Source organism: Caretta caretta, chromosome 5 (genome assembly GCF_965140235.1).
Source record: "Caretta caretta isolate rCarCar2 chromosome 5, rCarCar1.hap1, whole genome shotgun sequence".
NCBI classification, from domain to species: domain Eukaryota; kingdom Metazoa; phylum Chordata; order Testudines; family Cheloniidae; genus Caretta; species Caretta caretta.
The window spans coordinates 48,353,856-48,371,547 of NC_134210.1; the positions used below are offsets into that span (position 1 = coordinate 48,353,856).

A 17,692-nucleotide genomic window follows, 5' to 3' on the forward strand; every position below is an offset into this window, starting at 1 on the left:
CTAACATAATCCTATACCTCAAACTGTGTAGAATTTTCAGGATTCAAACATGGCTGCTGATGCATAACAGAGTGTTTGTTACAGTTGTACAAAATAGATTTTGTTATTTTCCTTTAAAAAAAAACAAGGAGGACACACACAAAAAAACCCCAACCTACGTTTAAAGAACTTTACATTATAAAATTAAGCACATGACAGTTAGGAAATGCTACATTTACAGTTGCTTGTGCAACCTTAAGCTTTCCACCTGGTGTGTATGTATTGTGATACAGTCTTTAATTACATGATCGCAAACTATTTTTTCTGCAGGACCCGCCTCATTCAGTGCACAGGCTGGACGCACAAGGGGTGAAAGGTTTCTAGGACAGGCAAAGGAATTGATGGAGAAAAGTAGACAGGAAATCTTGGTGTGGATAACAGGGGAAGAGGAGAGACTGGAAGAAGGGAAAGATGAGGTCATGTTGGATTTTGTCAGTTTTCTCTTTGAAAAAATCAGTGAGATCCTGAGCAGAAGGTGAATTGGGGGCAGGAAAGGTGTCAAAGGTGGTGAACACATGACTGAGATTTCAGATATGGGATTATATCAGGGTGGAAAAGTCAAATTGATTTGCTTGGAGACTAGCAGAATTTAAGGAGAAGAGAACAAAAGTCACTGGTCTGGGACTCAGGAGATACCTGGGGAAGCTGCACCATTGACAGTCACGGGTGGTATCTATAACAGCATATCTACACTGGTACACAATACCCTAGTGAAGCCCAGGCCTAAGACACTTTTAAAATTTTTGTCACTATACACAAATACTTTGTGAACTGCTATTGGAGTTCACCAAACCTATAGCTTACATCTGGAGAAGTTACATCAGCATCAAGAGAAAAAACAAGTTGCTGTTGATAGTATACATTTTATGGGGCAAAAGATAAATACTCCTTTAGAGTATAGTCAGAACAGTTTAGCAGAAAAGGAAATAATTTAGATGCTCCACTGGAGCACAAGACCAATCCATATATATCTGCATATCTATAAATACACAGAGCTGCTTACACTGATGTTTACTTACTTCTTAGGTAATGTCAGAAGCCCCACACTTTCACCCTAGATGATGGCCTAAGAAAAGAAACCTGATGCTTTCTTCTCATTTAAAGCAATCAGGTGGAATGGAGGGTGGAAAACTGGTAGGAAAAAAGTTATGCAGGACCCTGAAGGCAAGGACAGGAAGTTTGACTCTTATGTAGTAAAGTTACTAAACATAAACTTAGCTCTCCTAATACACATAAAATATCAACTAACATTATAGGATTGTACTATCTGATGTCTTAGCCTCTACAGGTATATGTATTGCTAGGTAAGGTCTTGGTATAAGTTAAGTAATAAATAATAAGCCTACAAGGCCTAATAGCTGAGCTAAACAAGACATAAGGTCCAAAAGCCTTAGCATAAACAGCTAACCAGGAGTAACCCTAGCTGGGGAGGCATAGCTCAGTGGTTTCAGCATTGACCTGCTTAACACAGGGTTATGAGTTCAATCCTTGAGGGGGCCATTTAGGGATCTACAGCAAAAAATTGAGGATTGGTCCTGCTTTGCACAGGGGGTTGGACTAGATGACCTCCTGAGGTCCCTTCCAACCCTGATATTCTATGAACATAGAGGCTTCCTTTAATAAGAAGTATTTTATTTCTTTCCCCAGATGTATAATTAATGAATTATAACAAATGGAAATAATATCTCTAAAAACTAGAGAGACAAGGTGGGTGAGGTAATGTCTTTTATTAGACCAAATGCTGTTGATGAAAGAGACAAGCTTTCGACCTTACACTGACCTCGAGGGGGGAGGGATAGCTCAGTGGTTTGAGCATTGGCCTGCTAAACCCAGGGTTATGAGTTCAATCCTTGAGGGGGCCATTTAGGGATCTGGGGCAAAAATTGGGGACTGGTCCTGCTTTGAGCAGGGGGTTAGACTAGATGACCTCCTGAGGTCCCTTCCAACTCTGATATTCTATGATCATAAGATATCACAAGAAAGAATGCTGTAATGACTGAACTGCTGACCGATAACCACAAGATGCTAGTTTATACCAGCTTGGGATATTTTAAATTAGGAACATCAGCATATGTCTGACCACAGGACTGCCATGCTAACTAATTGACATATATGCTAATAAGCTTGAGGTAAACAGACTAGTAACATATGGAAAAAGGGCACCCCCCAACATTAGTAGGGTGAGGAAATACAAATAAGAAAAAGGAGAGAAATCCCTACTGAATATGCATTAGGCATAGTGGAGTCAGTGTAACACATTATTAAATTGTATCTCAGTCGGTGTGCCTTGGGAGATGTAACTTTTGGGAGATGTCAGGCTGATGACTACTGGTAATGATGGTGACCAGTGAGAATGACAACTAACATTTTGGGTCCTTTTTGTCCTTTAGTGGTTGCTCAGACACACATTCTGTATTATCTTTATCTACCTTGCTGGGTTGGAGTGTTTGTGACTTTACTAATTGTGTTAATAAAACTATTTCAAATTCAAAAAGCTTTTCCTAAGTGTGCGTGTTGCAACTGTGCACACTGGGGTTTTCAGCTGAACAGTAATTCTAATGCTACTGGGCCTGATCTTGGGACAAGAATCTACCAAGCCTCAGAATGTTTATGGGGAATTAGTAAGTAATCGATATAAATAATACACAATCAGTAGATCAGGCAACAAGTCAAATAAATGTGATGACTCAACTACATTATTTTACAATGATTAGTTTTAGTTAAGTTAGTGATTAATGTCATCGTTTTTTAGATACTAACATTATCATACATACCGTTCAGTGCTCATACTTTTTCTTTCTCCATACCTTTAAAAAAGAAAAAATGTGTTCATAAACTTAAGTCATTTTCACAGAGAATTTTTAATTTTTTTAATAACCCCTTAGAATCGTAGACTTTAAGGTCAGAAGGGACCATTATGATCATCTAGTCTGACCTCCTGTACAACGCAGGCCATGGAATCTCACCCACCAACTCCTGTAACAAACCCCTAACTTATGTCTGAGCTATTGAAGTCCTCAAATCGTGGTTTAAAGACTTCAAGGTGCAGAGAATCCTCCAGCAAGTGACCCGTGCCCCACGCTGCAGAGGAAGGTGAAAAACCCCCAGGGCCTGCCAATCTGCCCTGGGGGAAAATTCCTTCCCGACCCCAAATATGGTGATCAGCTAAACCCTGAGCATGTGGGCAAGACTCACCAACCAGACACCCAGGAAAGAATTCTCTGTAGTAACTGAGATCCCACCCCATCTAACATCCCATCACAGGCCATTGGGCATATCTTCCGCTACTAGTCGAAGATCAATTAATTGCCAAAATTAAGCTATCCCATCATATCATCTCCTCCATAAACTTTATCAAGCTTTGTCTTGAAGTCAGATATGTCTTTTGCCCCCACTGCTTCATAGTTAACCAAGAAGATTTCAGTGTATAATTGTAATCTTTTCTATGGGATTTGAATGTTAACGTTTCTGAGAACCTTGCATAAATCAGCATTGCAAGGAAATGGAAAACTGGGAATTTTTCTTCCTCTTAAAATTGTGTATATTACAGATGAAGAAAGAAACTGTAGATCAGTAATGGCTGTTAATACAATTAACCATTTGCACTATGAGTCAGCCATACCCATTAGTGACCAGAAGGGCTTTGGGGCTTTAAAAACAAATTAATAGATTACATACAATTCTTCCACTTTCTTGACTCACTATCTCTCGCAAAGTGCTTCTACTAAAATCATGAATATACCAATCTTATTTTTTTTTTAAAAAAAAGAGGAAAATCCTCTTTCCAGTTGAATCAGACTTTCATCCTTTAAAAAAGTGACTTGTAAAGGATTTCTTTTAAGTGGGGCTTGTATGCCTTTTGTCACTTTTTATGAGATATAGTATAAACCAATGTGTCTTCAGGCTTTTTTTTTTTTTTTTAATTAATTTTGGCTTATTTTTGCCTGGATCAGGAATATCAAGTTTGTTCTCCAAAAAAATTAGATACAATCATCTGAGAGCTCTCTGGGATATTTACCGTATACTCAAACATCTTTGGAAGGAGCAAGGATTGAAACTTTAACAAAGGCTTGCTTTCTCCAAAATGTTCATCACTGAAGTTAAAATATGTATTAACAAAACCAAAGAAAAAACAAAGCTTTAAAACAGTTTGACAAAAAATCTCTTGCCTTTCTGATGACTTAATGTTTTTGTTCTTCGTTCTTATAAATGTCCCTATTGCTTTAACTTTTCACAGTCATTATGAAGTCCTCAAGACCAGACAGGACTTTGATTTCTAATGTAAATAAAATCAAGCAGATTATTTTTGTAATTAAAAACAAAAACTTTCAGGCTTTCTTTATCCATCATAAAGAAAAACTGGACAATCTATGTTATCCTTCACAAGTCACCTTTAAAGATATAAATTTACTATGTACTTTGGAAAAAGTACAAAGATTTGTGGTGTTTTTTATTGATCTAAGCTTTTGTGGTGTGAAGACTTTTTTATTTTTATTTTTTTAAATAAATGATAGCTTACATTTATACTGTGCTTTTCAAACCTAAAAAGAGCCCCCAAACTGTTTTTCAAAATGTGTGCTGTTAAACAGCTGTATTTCTTTTGACTACTTATGAGATTATTTTTCAGTCTTAAAGGAAGGATTTCTCATTCTGTTAATACCAGAGAAGCAATGGTAAGAACAAGAGGTAATATTTTCAAAAGTGCTTAAGAGCTTTTGGAGCCTAAGTCCCAGTGACTTTCAGTGAGATTTAGTCTAAGTGCCAAAGCACTTTTGAAAATGGTTTTAGGCTCCAAATTCTCTTAGGGTACATCTACACTGCTTGGTTTTATTTACATTAGAAATTAAAACAAAAAAAACACGGCAATGAGTTTCAGAGCCCAGGTCAACTGATTCAGGCTCTTGGGGCTTGTACTACAAGCCAAAAATAGCAATGCAGATGTTCCTGCTTGGTCTGGAGCCTGGACTTTGAAACGCAGCGAGAGAACACGGTCTCAGAGTCTGGGCCTCAGCCCAAGAGGGAATGTCTACACTGCTATTTTTAGCTTTGTAGCATGAGCCCCATAAGCATGAATCAGTTGACTCAGAGTTTAAGACTTGCTGTCACAGGCTTACCCCCTCTCCCTCACCCCACACACACACTTTCAGTGCAGACATACCCAAAAGCAACAGCATGGCAGGATTAAAAAGAAAGGGTTTCAGAATCTTTAACTAGGGCTCTTGGTTACTAAACATGAGCAGAATGGCAAAATGTTCAGTGGCTTTAGAGTGATGGGAGGATGTGTATTTGCATTCAAGGCAGGCCTGTGGGAGGGTGATAGTTTTTGAGCAGATATTGGACCCTCTTTTTTCTCCATTAGGAGCCTATAAGGGCAGCATTTAGATACTATGATGATAGGAGCTTCAGAAATACTATGGATTAGATTAGATATGAAGAAAGACAGACAAACATTGGGTTCCACCCCAACAAATTCAGAGTTGATCATACTATCAATTTTAAAAAATTATATTTAAACACGGTAGAAGACATAGAAACTAGAGACAGATCCTCAACTGATGTAGTCAATTGAAGTCAATGGAGCTGTGACAATTTACACCAGCTGAAGATCTGACACTGTGTGTTTGTTTTAAGATCATATAGGAATAATTATGAATAGCGAAGGTGTATTAACTACATGGAAGAAATACTTGTGCACTTCTATGATGAAGCTAAATAATTATAATAAAATAAACCCTGTTTAGGTTAGTTATATGTATGACATATCTCGTAATCCATTTTAGTATTGATAAGGTTGTAGTAAGAGAAGGCCCTGAAACATAAACTCTTGTATCAGAGGCCCAGTCTGAGGCCTGAAGCCTGAACCAAAATACTTCCAGGCAGTGTTAAGCAAAGCTGGGCTGTGAGCCAGAGGCAGGTCCCACTCACAGAAGTTGGCAAGAAAAGGTTGTTAGAAGCACGTGCACACACACATAAGTGCTAGTGAGAGGAACGTGTGCCAAGATGGCATCCGAACACTCCACAGACATAACCAGGAACAGACAGGTGCATCTCAAAGATAGGGTCAAAAGGACAACAAGATGGATAGATTCATTTGAACTATGGTGAGTAATCTGTCCTGCAACTGTATAAAAGTAGGTCCGCGAGTGCACATCGTTGTCCAGCCTAGGGGGCAGTGGAGTGTCCCGCCACTGACTGAGCTGTGTCCACTGCCAGGGAGCACAAATTCGTAGTATGCCCTGTAGAGTCTATAGGGAACTATTACCATGCTTCGTATGACAATAAACCTGGCTTGGGTTCCTTTGTGCCTTATTAGAGTCTGTGGTTTTTGGGGGTTCTCTCAAGGTCTGCTGTGTTAGCTATCTGCGCAGAGCTGGGGCAGCACACAGAGGGAACACGCATGCAGCTGACTGTTATCATCATCGAACAAGAGCAGGCAGCACACCGGTAGCTACCGACAACAAAGGTTATTCTAAAACAGTGGTTCTCAAGCAGGGGTCTGGGGCCCCCTGTGGGGCTGTGAGCAGGTTTGAGGGGGTCCACCAAGCAGGGCCAGCATTAGACTTGCTGGGGCCCAGGTCAGAAAGCTGAAGCCCCAGTGCATAGGGCTGAAGCCTGAGGCCTTGAGCCCCACCACCGGGGGATAAAGCTAAAGCCTGAGCAGCTTAGCTTCACAGGGGCCCCAGGCAATTGCCCTCCTTGCAACCCCCTAATGCCGATCCTGGCTTTCATATGCAGAAACTCAGTTCTTGTGCCACAGGTGGGCCGTGGAATTTTTATAGCATGTTGTAGGGGGCCTCAGAAAGAAAAAGGTTGAGAACCCTGTTCTCAACAACATGTGCTCACCGTACAGCTGTCTCAAACTAGGCACTATTCATTTTCTTGGTATGCATGCATGGCCAGAGCTTTGTTTGGCAGACCATTTAGATTTCATAAACCAGACAGGGATTTTGGTTTCTATAAGCTCTCTACCTATTCTGTGTACTCCAAAGAGCCATACATTAACAAATCCTACACTTTTTAAAAAGTGGTTGCTTTGTAAGTTAACATTTGTACAGCAATAAAGCAGGCGTTATGTGTAAGATATTACTAACAGTCACAATTTTTATATACGATACTATCCAAACTTACCTGACAGATATTTTTAATGTCAACCCCAGCAAATCTATCTTATAACACTCACAATGTGTAACATGTGTAACACACTTGGGGAAATATTTAACAAAACGTAAAGTACACGCAGCAAAGCATATACCAAGACATACTTTTCCAAATCCATTGAACCCAAACCAAGTGAGACATCCAAGAAATTATGCCAAGATGTTTCTGAAAAAAGGAGAGAAAGCAGTGTCCTCTGCTGGTAAAGTTCAGTGCAAGTCAGAATTCCAAGAGCTTTTAGCATTTTTTCTGTTACTTTTCCTATACCAGGCACCTGAAGAACAAGAATTAATGTGTCTCAATGAAATTGGAATTTTTGAAATCTTTGGATAAATGCTTAATGTTTAACATTCAGTATAATTCAACTCAAACACATTTTTAGAACTAGGTTGGCACTGAAGAAATGAAATTATCTTTAAGTAAATGATCTGTTTTAGAACACTAGCATTCATGTAAGGAGGACATCAGTGTATAGTAAATTTGATAATATTCTCACCTTTCTAATGGGTAAATCTTTGATGAAGTCCATTACAGATTGCCTATCAGGGGAGATTCTGTACTGTCCATTAGGTTTATTCTGATCACTGCACATTTTTGCCAAAGTCATATTTGGAGCAATTCCTTAAAAACAAACGAACAAAACAAAAGAAAGAAACACAACAAACATTTTAACCACAAGTCTCAATCTTCCATTTCAATGTTCCTAGATTTAAAGGTGTAAAATTAGTCATTCTATGCGTGGCAAAGACCAAACAAGAACAGAAAGGAGAAGACTGATGTAAAACAGAGATTCTCACCCATTCTGTAAAAGCGGCAGAGTCCTGTGGCACCTTATAGACTAAAAGCTTATGCTCCAATACGTCTGTTAGTCTATGAGGTGCCACACGACTCTTTGCCACTTTTACAGGTCCAGACTAACATGGCTACCCCTCTGATACTTCACCCATTTTGGTCACTACAGTCCTTCGGCACTTTTTGAAAGAATAGGCACATGAGAACTGCTATGTTTCATTTTAGTTATGAAATAGTGGCTAAAGCACTCATTGTATATAGTTTGTACATCAGGTTAGGTGTATAAAATACTTTGAGATATGCAGGATGAAAGGGACTATATATAAATGCAATATATATAATTAAGTGATGAGGGGTTACGTTCCTTTAAACGCAAAGTTTTCTGCAACTTGGTACATGATTTCACATTAGTATGACAGTAATTTACAGTAAAAGAGAAAGCTTGGTGTGGAAGAGAAGTTATGTTTGGTCTAAATATGAATGAGGTATCTCAATCAATTACAGTTCAGAGATCTGGCAAATAGTTATGACACATTTAACAACCTAAACATTTTAGTAGAGCTTCACCAAGGATGAGGAAAGATAGTCTAGTGGTTATGGCACTAGCTTACAACTTAGGAGACCTGAGCTCAGGTCCCCGATCCACCACCAACCTTCTGTGGTACTCTGGGCAAGTCATTTAGCTTCTCAGTGCCTCAGTTCTCCCATCTGTAAAAAAGGGATAATAATCTCCCCTACCTCACAGGGATGTTGTGAAAATAATTACACTAAAAACTGTGAGGTGTTCAAGTACTATGGTAATGGGTATCATGTAAGTATCTAGGATAGATGGAATATCTGTCTGTCCTTGAGAATTAAGGGTGATTTATCCTTTTTATTGATTTGTGTGTGTCTTTTTTGCTCTTTTTAGTAAATAAAGTGCCATAGATCCAGCTGGGCACTCCCTTCCAGCCATCCACTGGACTGCTGTGAGGGGAACCCAAGCCTCTGGCTCCCTCAATGTTTTAAGCTTCCAGAGTGTCAGCAGGCTGTAGCCCTGTTTCCTCCCTTGGTCCCTCTAGCACATTGCCTGGGCACTGAATCTCAGGCAGAGCTCCTCAGCCCACTTGCACCTTATATCCCAGGGCCAGCACTGATCCCCAAGGTACCCCAGTTATTTAACCATACTCACCCCCAAAACTACACCCCAAAGGTGTGAAGCTTCTGGTTACAGTTTAGAGCTCTCCAGAGCTTCCGGTAGTTGTAAAGCATATGACATATGCTCTCACACTTTGCATAGAGTCCATTATCTTAATGCTCTTTTACTTAGTCATGTAAAGCACAGATCCTACAGAACAACTAACATTTAACCACAATGCCACTTCCCAGCTCACAATTCCCTTGTGAGCCCTTAGGGACCATCTGTGTCCAGAAAAACAGGCAGGCGGGCCAGGCCTCATGCAAGCTGTTACATGCTGGGTGATTTCTTTCTGTCATAGAGTCCCTTCCCCAGCTTGTGTGATCTTACTTTCACCTGCCCCACACTTCCTTTTCCTGTCTCGTTCTTCCTCTGTTCCTTGTGTGGCTTGCTATTTAACTCCCCCTATCTCCAACTTCCTTTGTTCTGTCTTTTGAGTAACTTTCCATTGCTCCTACCTCCCCCGCCCACTGTCCAGAGAAATAAGATAACACTGGTTTTCCAAGGATGCAGCTGCTTTTTAGCATAACTTTGGAGTGGTTAAAGTACTGTTGTTAAACTTTAGTACTCCCTATTGTCCCTGCTACAGGATCTATCAGTAATGGTGGATCCACATACACAAAGGCACTCATGATACAGCAGTTCTTCATAATACAACTTCATAGTATCAACCAGAAATCATAAACTGTACTGACAGATTTCCCAGTCATCACACAAAATAACTGGGTTTTTACAGCTGAACCCTGTTGGTACTAAGAGGTGAATAGCAGGTGACTAATAGATTGATTTTTCTCTATAGCCTCGATGATTTAAAGACTGACTGCTGTTTACAGTGATTATAATGTATTCCTGGTGATGCTAGGAACCATTCTGTATATCACTGCTTACTAATATTGTCCAATTGGCTTTTTAGATTGTCAGATTATTAAACAGTAATCACCTTTCATTTTCATTCTTCAAATCCCTGGCATCCTTAAGAGGTCCACCCCCCTTTTCTAAACAGTGACTCATCAAGAGAAGGATGAAATTTTAGAGAAATGAAACTAAAAATTTTTTGACAGTCAAGCAGTATTGCTCCTGAGTTTTGCAGGGCCCTATCTGAAGTAACATGTTGGGTTTCATCCAGCTTTGTCTCATCCTATTACTCTCTCCTCTACCCATGTTTTCACATGACATTTCCCCTGCCTACTTCCTGCCTGCCTCTCCCCTATGCTCCAAGCTCCGCAGGCTCTGATAACTCCTTTACACAAATCAGCTAGTCATTAAGGGTTTGTCTACATGGGCAATTTACAGCGCTGCAACTTTCTCGCTCAGGGGTGTGAAAAAACACCCCCCCTGAGAGCAGCAAGTTTCAGCGCTGTAAAGTGCCAGTGTAGACAGTGCACCAGTGCTGTGAGCCGTGCTCCCAGAGCTGGTAACTATTCCCTTCATGGAGGTAGTTTTTTTAGAGCACTGGGAGAGTTCAGCGCTTTAGTGTTGCCAGTGTAGACTAGCCCTAAGAGTCCTGAAGAGCAACTACCTGAACTAATGGACTGAATGCACTTTGGGGATTTAATCTCTGATGCATCCTAATAGGGGCAATTCAGACAGAATATTGTTGGGTATTGGTCCTGCTTTGAGCAGGGGGTTGGACTAGATGACCTCCTGAGGTCCCTTCCAACCCTGAGATTCTATGATTCTATGATATCATAGATCGAGTTCCAGTTGGAAGATCAGTTGGGCAAGTACGAGTTGCACAGATCTAAAACTTCCACTGCCTTGGAAAGTAAATATTAATCTGTCTAGTAAACAGTTTATTTTATTTTTAATATGTCAGTGTATTTCGTGCTCAAGAAAGTGATTAAAAACTAGCTCGAGCAAGGCACAGGATGGGCAAGCGTTGAACATGTTTCTTTCTCCACACAGCTTTGCTAATGTGCCTTTATCCTAACTAGTAGCAACTATAGCATTCCAATGTTAAATCTATCTTTGATCAAAACCTTACAAAATCAGCAGTGCAAGTTAAGATTTAAATGCAGCTGTCCAGAGATGTAAGACTACTGCCTGAGCCAACTGGGTCACTTTTCCACATTAGCGGAGGAGATATGATTGAAAAGGAAACCAGGAAGAAAAAGGATGATGTGACTGCTATCATTAACCAAAAGTATACAATGCCAGCAATAGCAACTAATTAAAGAAGAAAGATTTCTTCTGGTTAAATAAAGCACAATACTGGGTTCTATTCTTGACTCTGAAAGAGATTTCTTGTGTGATGTGGCCTTGAGCAAGTCACAATCTTGGTGCTTCAGTTTACACACCTGTAAATGGGGTATACTTCCTTACACCAAAGAGGTGGTGCAGGGCTAATTTTTTAATGCTTGTAATGCACTTTGAGATCACTGGGTGGAAGGCACTACAAACATGCAATTAGTATTGTTTATATACATGTGTGTACCTGCACTGGCAGTCAATCCAGTTTTTTGCTCAATCCGAAAGCGAATTTCCTTCACAACTTCTTCAGCTGAAGTTCCAAAGACCACTGAATTTAGCAACAGTTCTTGATCTCCCTGTTCTTCAGTGTACAGGTGGGAAGTAGCAACTGGCTGTTCCTCTGTTATAAAAGTATTATCTTCAAACAATATTGGTGAGGATGAGTGTGCATCTTCATTCAACTTTAGTTCATTGGGTGCAGTTACATCTTGTTTACCTACATTATGAAAGGGTACATAGATGTGTAACTCATCCTTCTTAATAAGCAACGTATATTCTGTGAATTGATTCCCCTGCACAGCTCCTGAAAAAAGCTGATTTAGCTATTTCACTTTTTTCTGTTTGCAAAGTTCAAGTAATTATGTAGCTGAAATCATTTCAATTACTGGTCCATTTTTTTAAAAAGAAAGGTCATAACCATCTCATTGTATATGCAATTTGAGCTTGGCCCAGGATTAGATTTGGCCAGGAAACTGAATTTCACTTTGGTGGGGAAAAAAATTGAAATTTTGGAAATGTTTTTGTCCCAAATTGAGATAAAAAGTTAAAACGTTACAATTTTTTTGTGGAAGTGAAATTCTGCAACATTTTGTTTCAGAAACACTAAAACATTCTCTCTGTGGGAATATTCTGGTGTTTCTGAAACAAGGGTGCCTAGAAGCTTTGGCTCTGCTGCAGCCTGCCATGTGGCCCCCCCAAGCAGGATACTGAGGATCCCAAGTTCCCTGGTTCCTCTGCAGCTCACCTGGCAGGCTGCAGCAGAATTCAGGCTCCCAACAGCCAGAGCTTCCCAGCCTCATGGGAAGCTCACCTGGTGAGCTACCAGGGAGCCCACATTCCTAGTGCCAGGCAGGCTGCAGGAGAGCCAGGAAGATTATGACCCCAGGTTCCCAAACTCCTTGCCATATGGGCTGTGAGGAACTTGAGTCTGGAATCCTTGGTAACCTGGACTGCTGAGGGGTTCCACTGAAAGACTGGTGAAAAGACACATATTCATGCAGAACATGTAGCTTTTGATGAATCTGCATTTTCTAATGGAAAAACAGTCCACTGAAAATTTCTGACCAGCTCTATCCAATATCTTCTAGGTGTATCCAACCAGGTAAAGTCCAGTGAGGGGCTCTGCAGTGCAGCTTGCAAAAGTACCAAAGCAGGGAAGGTAACAAACTGAAAAAAGATTATAGTACTTAGATAATATGGAAAATATTACCAAGTTTTGCACATATTTACAACAGCTAAGAGATCAGTTGAAAAGAAAACTGTAATGAGAAAAAAAATGGAAAGAACAAGTGGGAGTAGATGTGTTTGTGAGATCCTGTGTAAATTACACAACATCTTGGGGAATATTCAGGCCCACTGTGTCCTCAAGGGAGAGAGAGAAAAATACTTTTTATGCTGATTATGGCCCATGGCAGGAGCGAAATGGGAATTCCAGATGCACCTGGCCCCCGAGGTTTGGCGAACAGAATGTATATGTGGGGAGAGCAGGGGAGGAGAGGGTAAATAATCAGATGTCCTCCCCTCCCCACAATTAAAACACTTATTTCACTAAGGAAAAGGATTTCACTGTCAAGGTTCCAAAGATTTATTTTAATGTTATAAAAATATACCTTGAAAGTGTCTTTTTTAATATCAGATTTTTTTCCAAAATAGTTTGAAGGAATTTTTGCATTAAAAAGCAGATTTAAAATATATATATATATATGTTACTAATGCAGCATATTAAAACTGATTTTTAAATCTCTGATTATTAAAAATCCAATAAAAACAATTTAAAAAATGACTTAAAAATGCTGATTATTTACTTTTTTGGACTTCACTTGACTCGGAAATTAAAATAGATTAGTCAGGATCAGTTTCAGTTTTTCATGCAGTAGCAAAACGTTGCCATATCTAGGTTGCACACACTGAAAGGGAATATTTATATCCAAAACCAAAAATTGTTCACTGAAGTGTATAAAGTTCCTACAATATTTCTATTAATATAGCTTTAGATTTTGTAAATTATTTTCTTTTAAATACACAAAGTCTACCACAAATTTAGGGTCAAAACTACTTTAAGGTATCCATTAAAAGCATAACTTCAGTGTTAAAAAAAAAAAGGAAAGCTTTGCTTACAATCTTATTTTGAAATATCTAAACCATTTGCTCTAAGTTCTTCTCTGAATGAAAACCCTTTAACCAGACTTCTCTGCCAACCTCAACAAGAGGCTTGCCATGTAAATTTTGTCAGTCACTGAAAATTAGTAGATAAGATCCCATGGGACGCAAGCAAAAGAGAAAAAGAGTTCAGGAGAGTTGGCAGTTTTTAAAAAAGAGACATTATTAAGGCAAAAGAGATGCACAGGAAAGACAGGAAGTGAGGACACCCTGGCTTTCCCAGGAGATCTTCAATGACCTAAAACTTAAAAAAGAGTCATACAAGAAGTGGAAACTAGGTCACATTATACAGGATGAATATAAAAAAACAAACACAAGCATGTAGGGACAAAATTAGAAAGGCCAAGGCACAAAACAAGATTAAACTAGCTAGAGATATAAAGGATAACAAGAAGCATTTTACAAATACATTAGAAGCAAGAGGAAGACCAGGGACAGCGTAGGCCCATTACTGAATGAGGAGGGAAAACAACAACAGAAAATGCAGCAATGGCTGAACTGTTAAATGCCTTTTCAGTTTTCACCAAAAAAATCAGCAGTGATTGGATGACTACCACAGTGAACATCAGTGTAAATGGGGTAGGATCTGAGGCTAAAATCGACAAAGAACAAATTAAGAATTACTTAGATAAGTTCAATGTCTTCAAGTCGGCAGAGCCTGGTGAAATACACAGTAGATTATTTAAGAAACTGTCTGAAGAGATCTCTGAGACATAAGTAATTATCTTTGAGAACTCATGGAGGACGGGAGAGATAACAGAGGACTGGAAAATGGCAAATATAGTATGTATCTATAAAAAAGAGGAATAAAAACAACCCAGGGAATTATACATCAGTCAGCTTAACTTTGGTACCTGGAAAGATAATGGAGCAAATAATTGATCAATTTGTAAGCATCTGGAAGAAAATAAGGTAATAAATTACAGTCAACATGGATTTGTCAAAAACAAATCTTGTCAAACCAACCTAATAGCCTTCTTTGACAAGGTAACAAGCCTTGTGCATAGGGGTGGAGCAGTAAAAGTCATATATGTTGACCCTCTTAAGGCTTCTCATACCATCTCACATGACCTTTTCATAAAGAAACTAAAGAAATATAGCCTAGACAAACCTATTACAAGTTCATCTTATACTGACTGGAAAACCGTACTCAGGGAGTAGTTATTAGTGGTTCAGAATCAAGCTGGAAGGGCATAGAGTGGGCTCCTGCACTGGGTCCACCCTCCACAGCCCCTCCGCGGGGGGTGCATGTGGGACCCCAGGCTTCTGCGGGGAGGGGGAGGGAGGGGAGCTGGGCCAGAGGCCTCCAGGAGGGGAGGGGGCCTGGCTTGGTGGGCAGGGGGAACCACCTCCCAGCTCTCACTGGCAGTGCGACTGGGGCTGGGTTGCTGCACTCCCGCCGCCGGAGAGTGCAGGCCTGGCCCTGCTGCACTCTTCAGGGGAGTGGGGGTGCGGCTGGGGCAGGGGGCCTGGAGAAGAGGTGGAGCAGGGACGGGAGCAGCACACAGCTGCACAGGGCACCAGGAAATAAATTTCTTGGTGCCCTACATAGCTGCGTGCTTTGCACATGGGTAAGAACGGCCCTGATGACTGAGGTCAATAAAATCATGACTGATGTGGAGAAAGTAAATAAGGAAGTGTTATTTACTCCTTCTCATAACACAAGAACTCGGGGTCACCAAATTAAATTCATAGGCAGCAGGTTTAAAACAGACAAAAGGAAGTATTTTTTTCACACAATGCACAGACTATGGAACTCTTTGCCAGAGGATGTTGTGAAGGCCAAGACTATAATAGGGTTCAAAAAGGAACTAGATAAGTTCATGGAGGATAGGTCCATCAATGGCTATTAGCCAGGATGGGCAGGGATGGTGTCCCTAGCCTCTGTTCGCCAGAAGCTGGGAATGGGCAACGGGCGATGGATCACTTGAGATTGCCTGTTCTAGTCATTCCCTCTGGGGCACCTGGCATTGGCCACTGTCGGAAGATAGGTTTCAGAATAGCAGCCGTGTTAGTCTGTATCTGCAAAAAGAAAAGGAGGACTTGTGGCACCTTAGAGACTAACAAATTTATCTGAGCATAAGCTTTTGTGAGCTGCAGCTCACTTTTTACAGCTGTAGCTCACGAAAGCTTATGCTCAAATAAATTTGTTAGTCTCTAAGGTGCCACAAGTCCTCCTTTTCTTTTTGTCGGAAGACAGGATACTGGGCTAGATGGACCTTTGGTCTGACCCATTGTGGCCTCTCTGACATTCTTATTGAATATCTTCATAAATGATTTGGATAATGGCATAGAGAGTACACTTATAAAGTTTGCAGATGATACCAAGCTGCGAGGGGTTGCAAACATGTGTGCCAGGTTTGTATAATTTTTGGTGGTGTCCAGAATGGGTCCAAGCAGAGCCGACCAGTCCATAGGACAGACTAGGGCAACCATTATGGGGGGCCTGGCACGGGCAGCAGCAAGCGACCCGGCCCAAGCCTGCCCCTGCTCCGCCCTCTCCCCACCCACATTCCACCCCTTCCCCCAAGTATCCGCCCCACCTCCTTCCAGCTTCCACCCCCTCCACCGAGCGACACTGGGAGCCAGCGGGGTGGAGCGGAGCAGGGCAGGCCGGGGCCGGGTCGCTTGCTGCTGCCCGTGCCAGGCCCCCCTGCTAGCTCCCCAGGCCACCCTGGACCCCGCGTCCCTCTGAAGCAAGGGGCCCCCAAAGCATGGTAAGCCCAAACATTGATGGAGCTGGGCACAGGTTCCTAAATATTGGTGGAGCGCGGGCACCACAGGTCCATATAACTTGCTGCCTATAGTTGCAAACACTTTGGAGGACAGGATTAAAATTCAAAATGATCTTGACAAACTGGAGAAATGGTCTGAAATAAATAAGATGAAATTCAATAAGGACAAATGCAAAGTACTACACTCAGGAAGGATTAATCAACTGCACAAACACAAACTGGGAAATGACTGCCTAAGAAGGAGTACTGTAGAAAAGGATCTGAGGGTAATAGTGGGTCACAAACTAAATATGAGACAAAAATATAATACTATTGCAAAAAAAGCAAACATCGTTCTGGGATGTATTAGCAGGAGTGTTGTAAGCAAGACACAAGAAGTAATTCTTTCACACTACTCAGCACTGATAAGGCCTCAGCTGGACTACTGTGTCTAGTTCTGGGCACCACACTTCAGGAAAGATTTGGACAAATTGGAGAAAATCCAGAGGAGAGAAACAAAAATGATTAACCGTCTAGAAAACATGACCCACGAGGAAAGACTGAAAAAATTAGGTTTGTTTAGTCTGGAGAAAAGAAGACTGAGAGGGGACATGGTAACAGTCTTCAAATATATAAAAGGTGGTTATAAAGAAGAGGTGATAATCTGTTCTTATCCACTGAGGACAGGACAAGAAGTAATGGGGTTAAATTGCAGCAATGCTGATTTAGGTTAGACATAGAAAAACTAAAATGTAAGGGTAGTTAAGCACCGGAACAAATTACCTAGGAAGGTTGTGAAGTCTCTGTCATTGGAGGTTTTTAAGAACAGGTTAGACAAATACCTTGTCACAGATGGTTTAGATAATACTTAGTCCTGCCTCAGTGCAGGGGACTGGGCTAAATGACCTATTGGGGTCCCTTCCAGTCCTACATTTTTATGATTCTCAGGGTCTGACTCTACAAGCCTTCAACATTCAGAGCCACCATTGACTTCAATGAGAATTCCATGTCCCGAGGGTTTGCAAGTGGTATTAAAAAAAAAAGAAGTGGGTTCATTTAAGCATAAACTGTGTTATTTTGAAGTTAGACATGCCTAAGTGCATACTTGCCAATATGCAACATATTTATAATGCCCATTTTGTTACATCTTTGTACTGATAGAAGATGGGCCAGTGTTTTTCAGTAG

At 40.7% G+C, this 17,692-nt stretch overlaps 1 protein-coding gene across 4 annotated transcripts in view; it reads right to left on the reverse strand.

The window, feature by feature from the left end:
- The window catches only part of POLK (DNA polymerase kappa), a 66,619-nt gene that overhangs the window by 9,989 nt on the left and 38,938 nt on the right, over positions 1-17,692 (reverse strand). For all 4 annotated transcript variants that reach the window (XM_075128524.1, XM_075128525.1, XM_075128523.1 and 1 more), the window contains exons 7-10: positions 11,598-11,849; positions 7,691-7,815; positions 7,302-7,468; positions 2,814-2,846 (exon numbers count right to left, since the gene is read on the reverse strand). In XM_075128524.1, the coding sequence (XP_074984625.1) occupies positions 2,814-2,846; positions 7,302-7,468; positions 7,691-7,815; positions 11,598-11,849 (577 nt within the window). The remainder of the gene's footprint in view (positions 1-2,813; positions 2,847-7,301; positions 7,469-7,690; positions 7,816-11,597; positions 11,850-17,692) is intronic.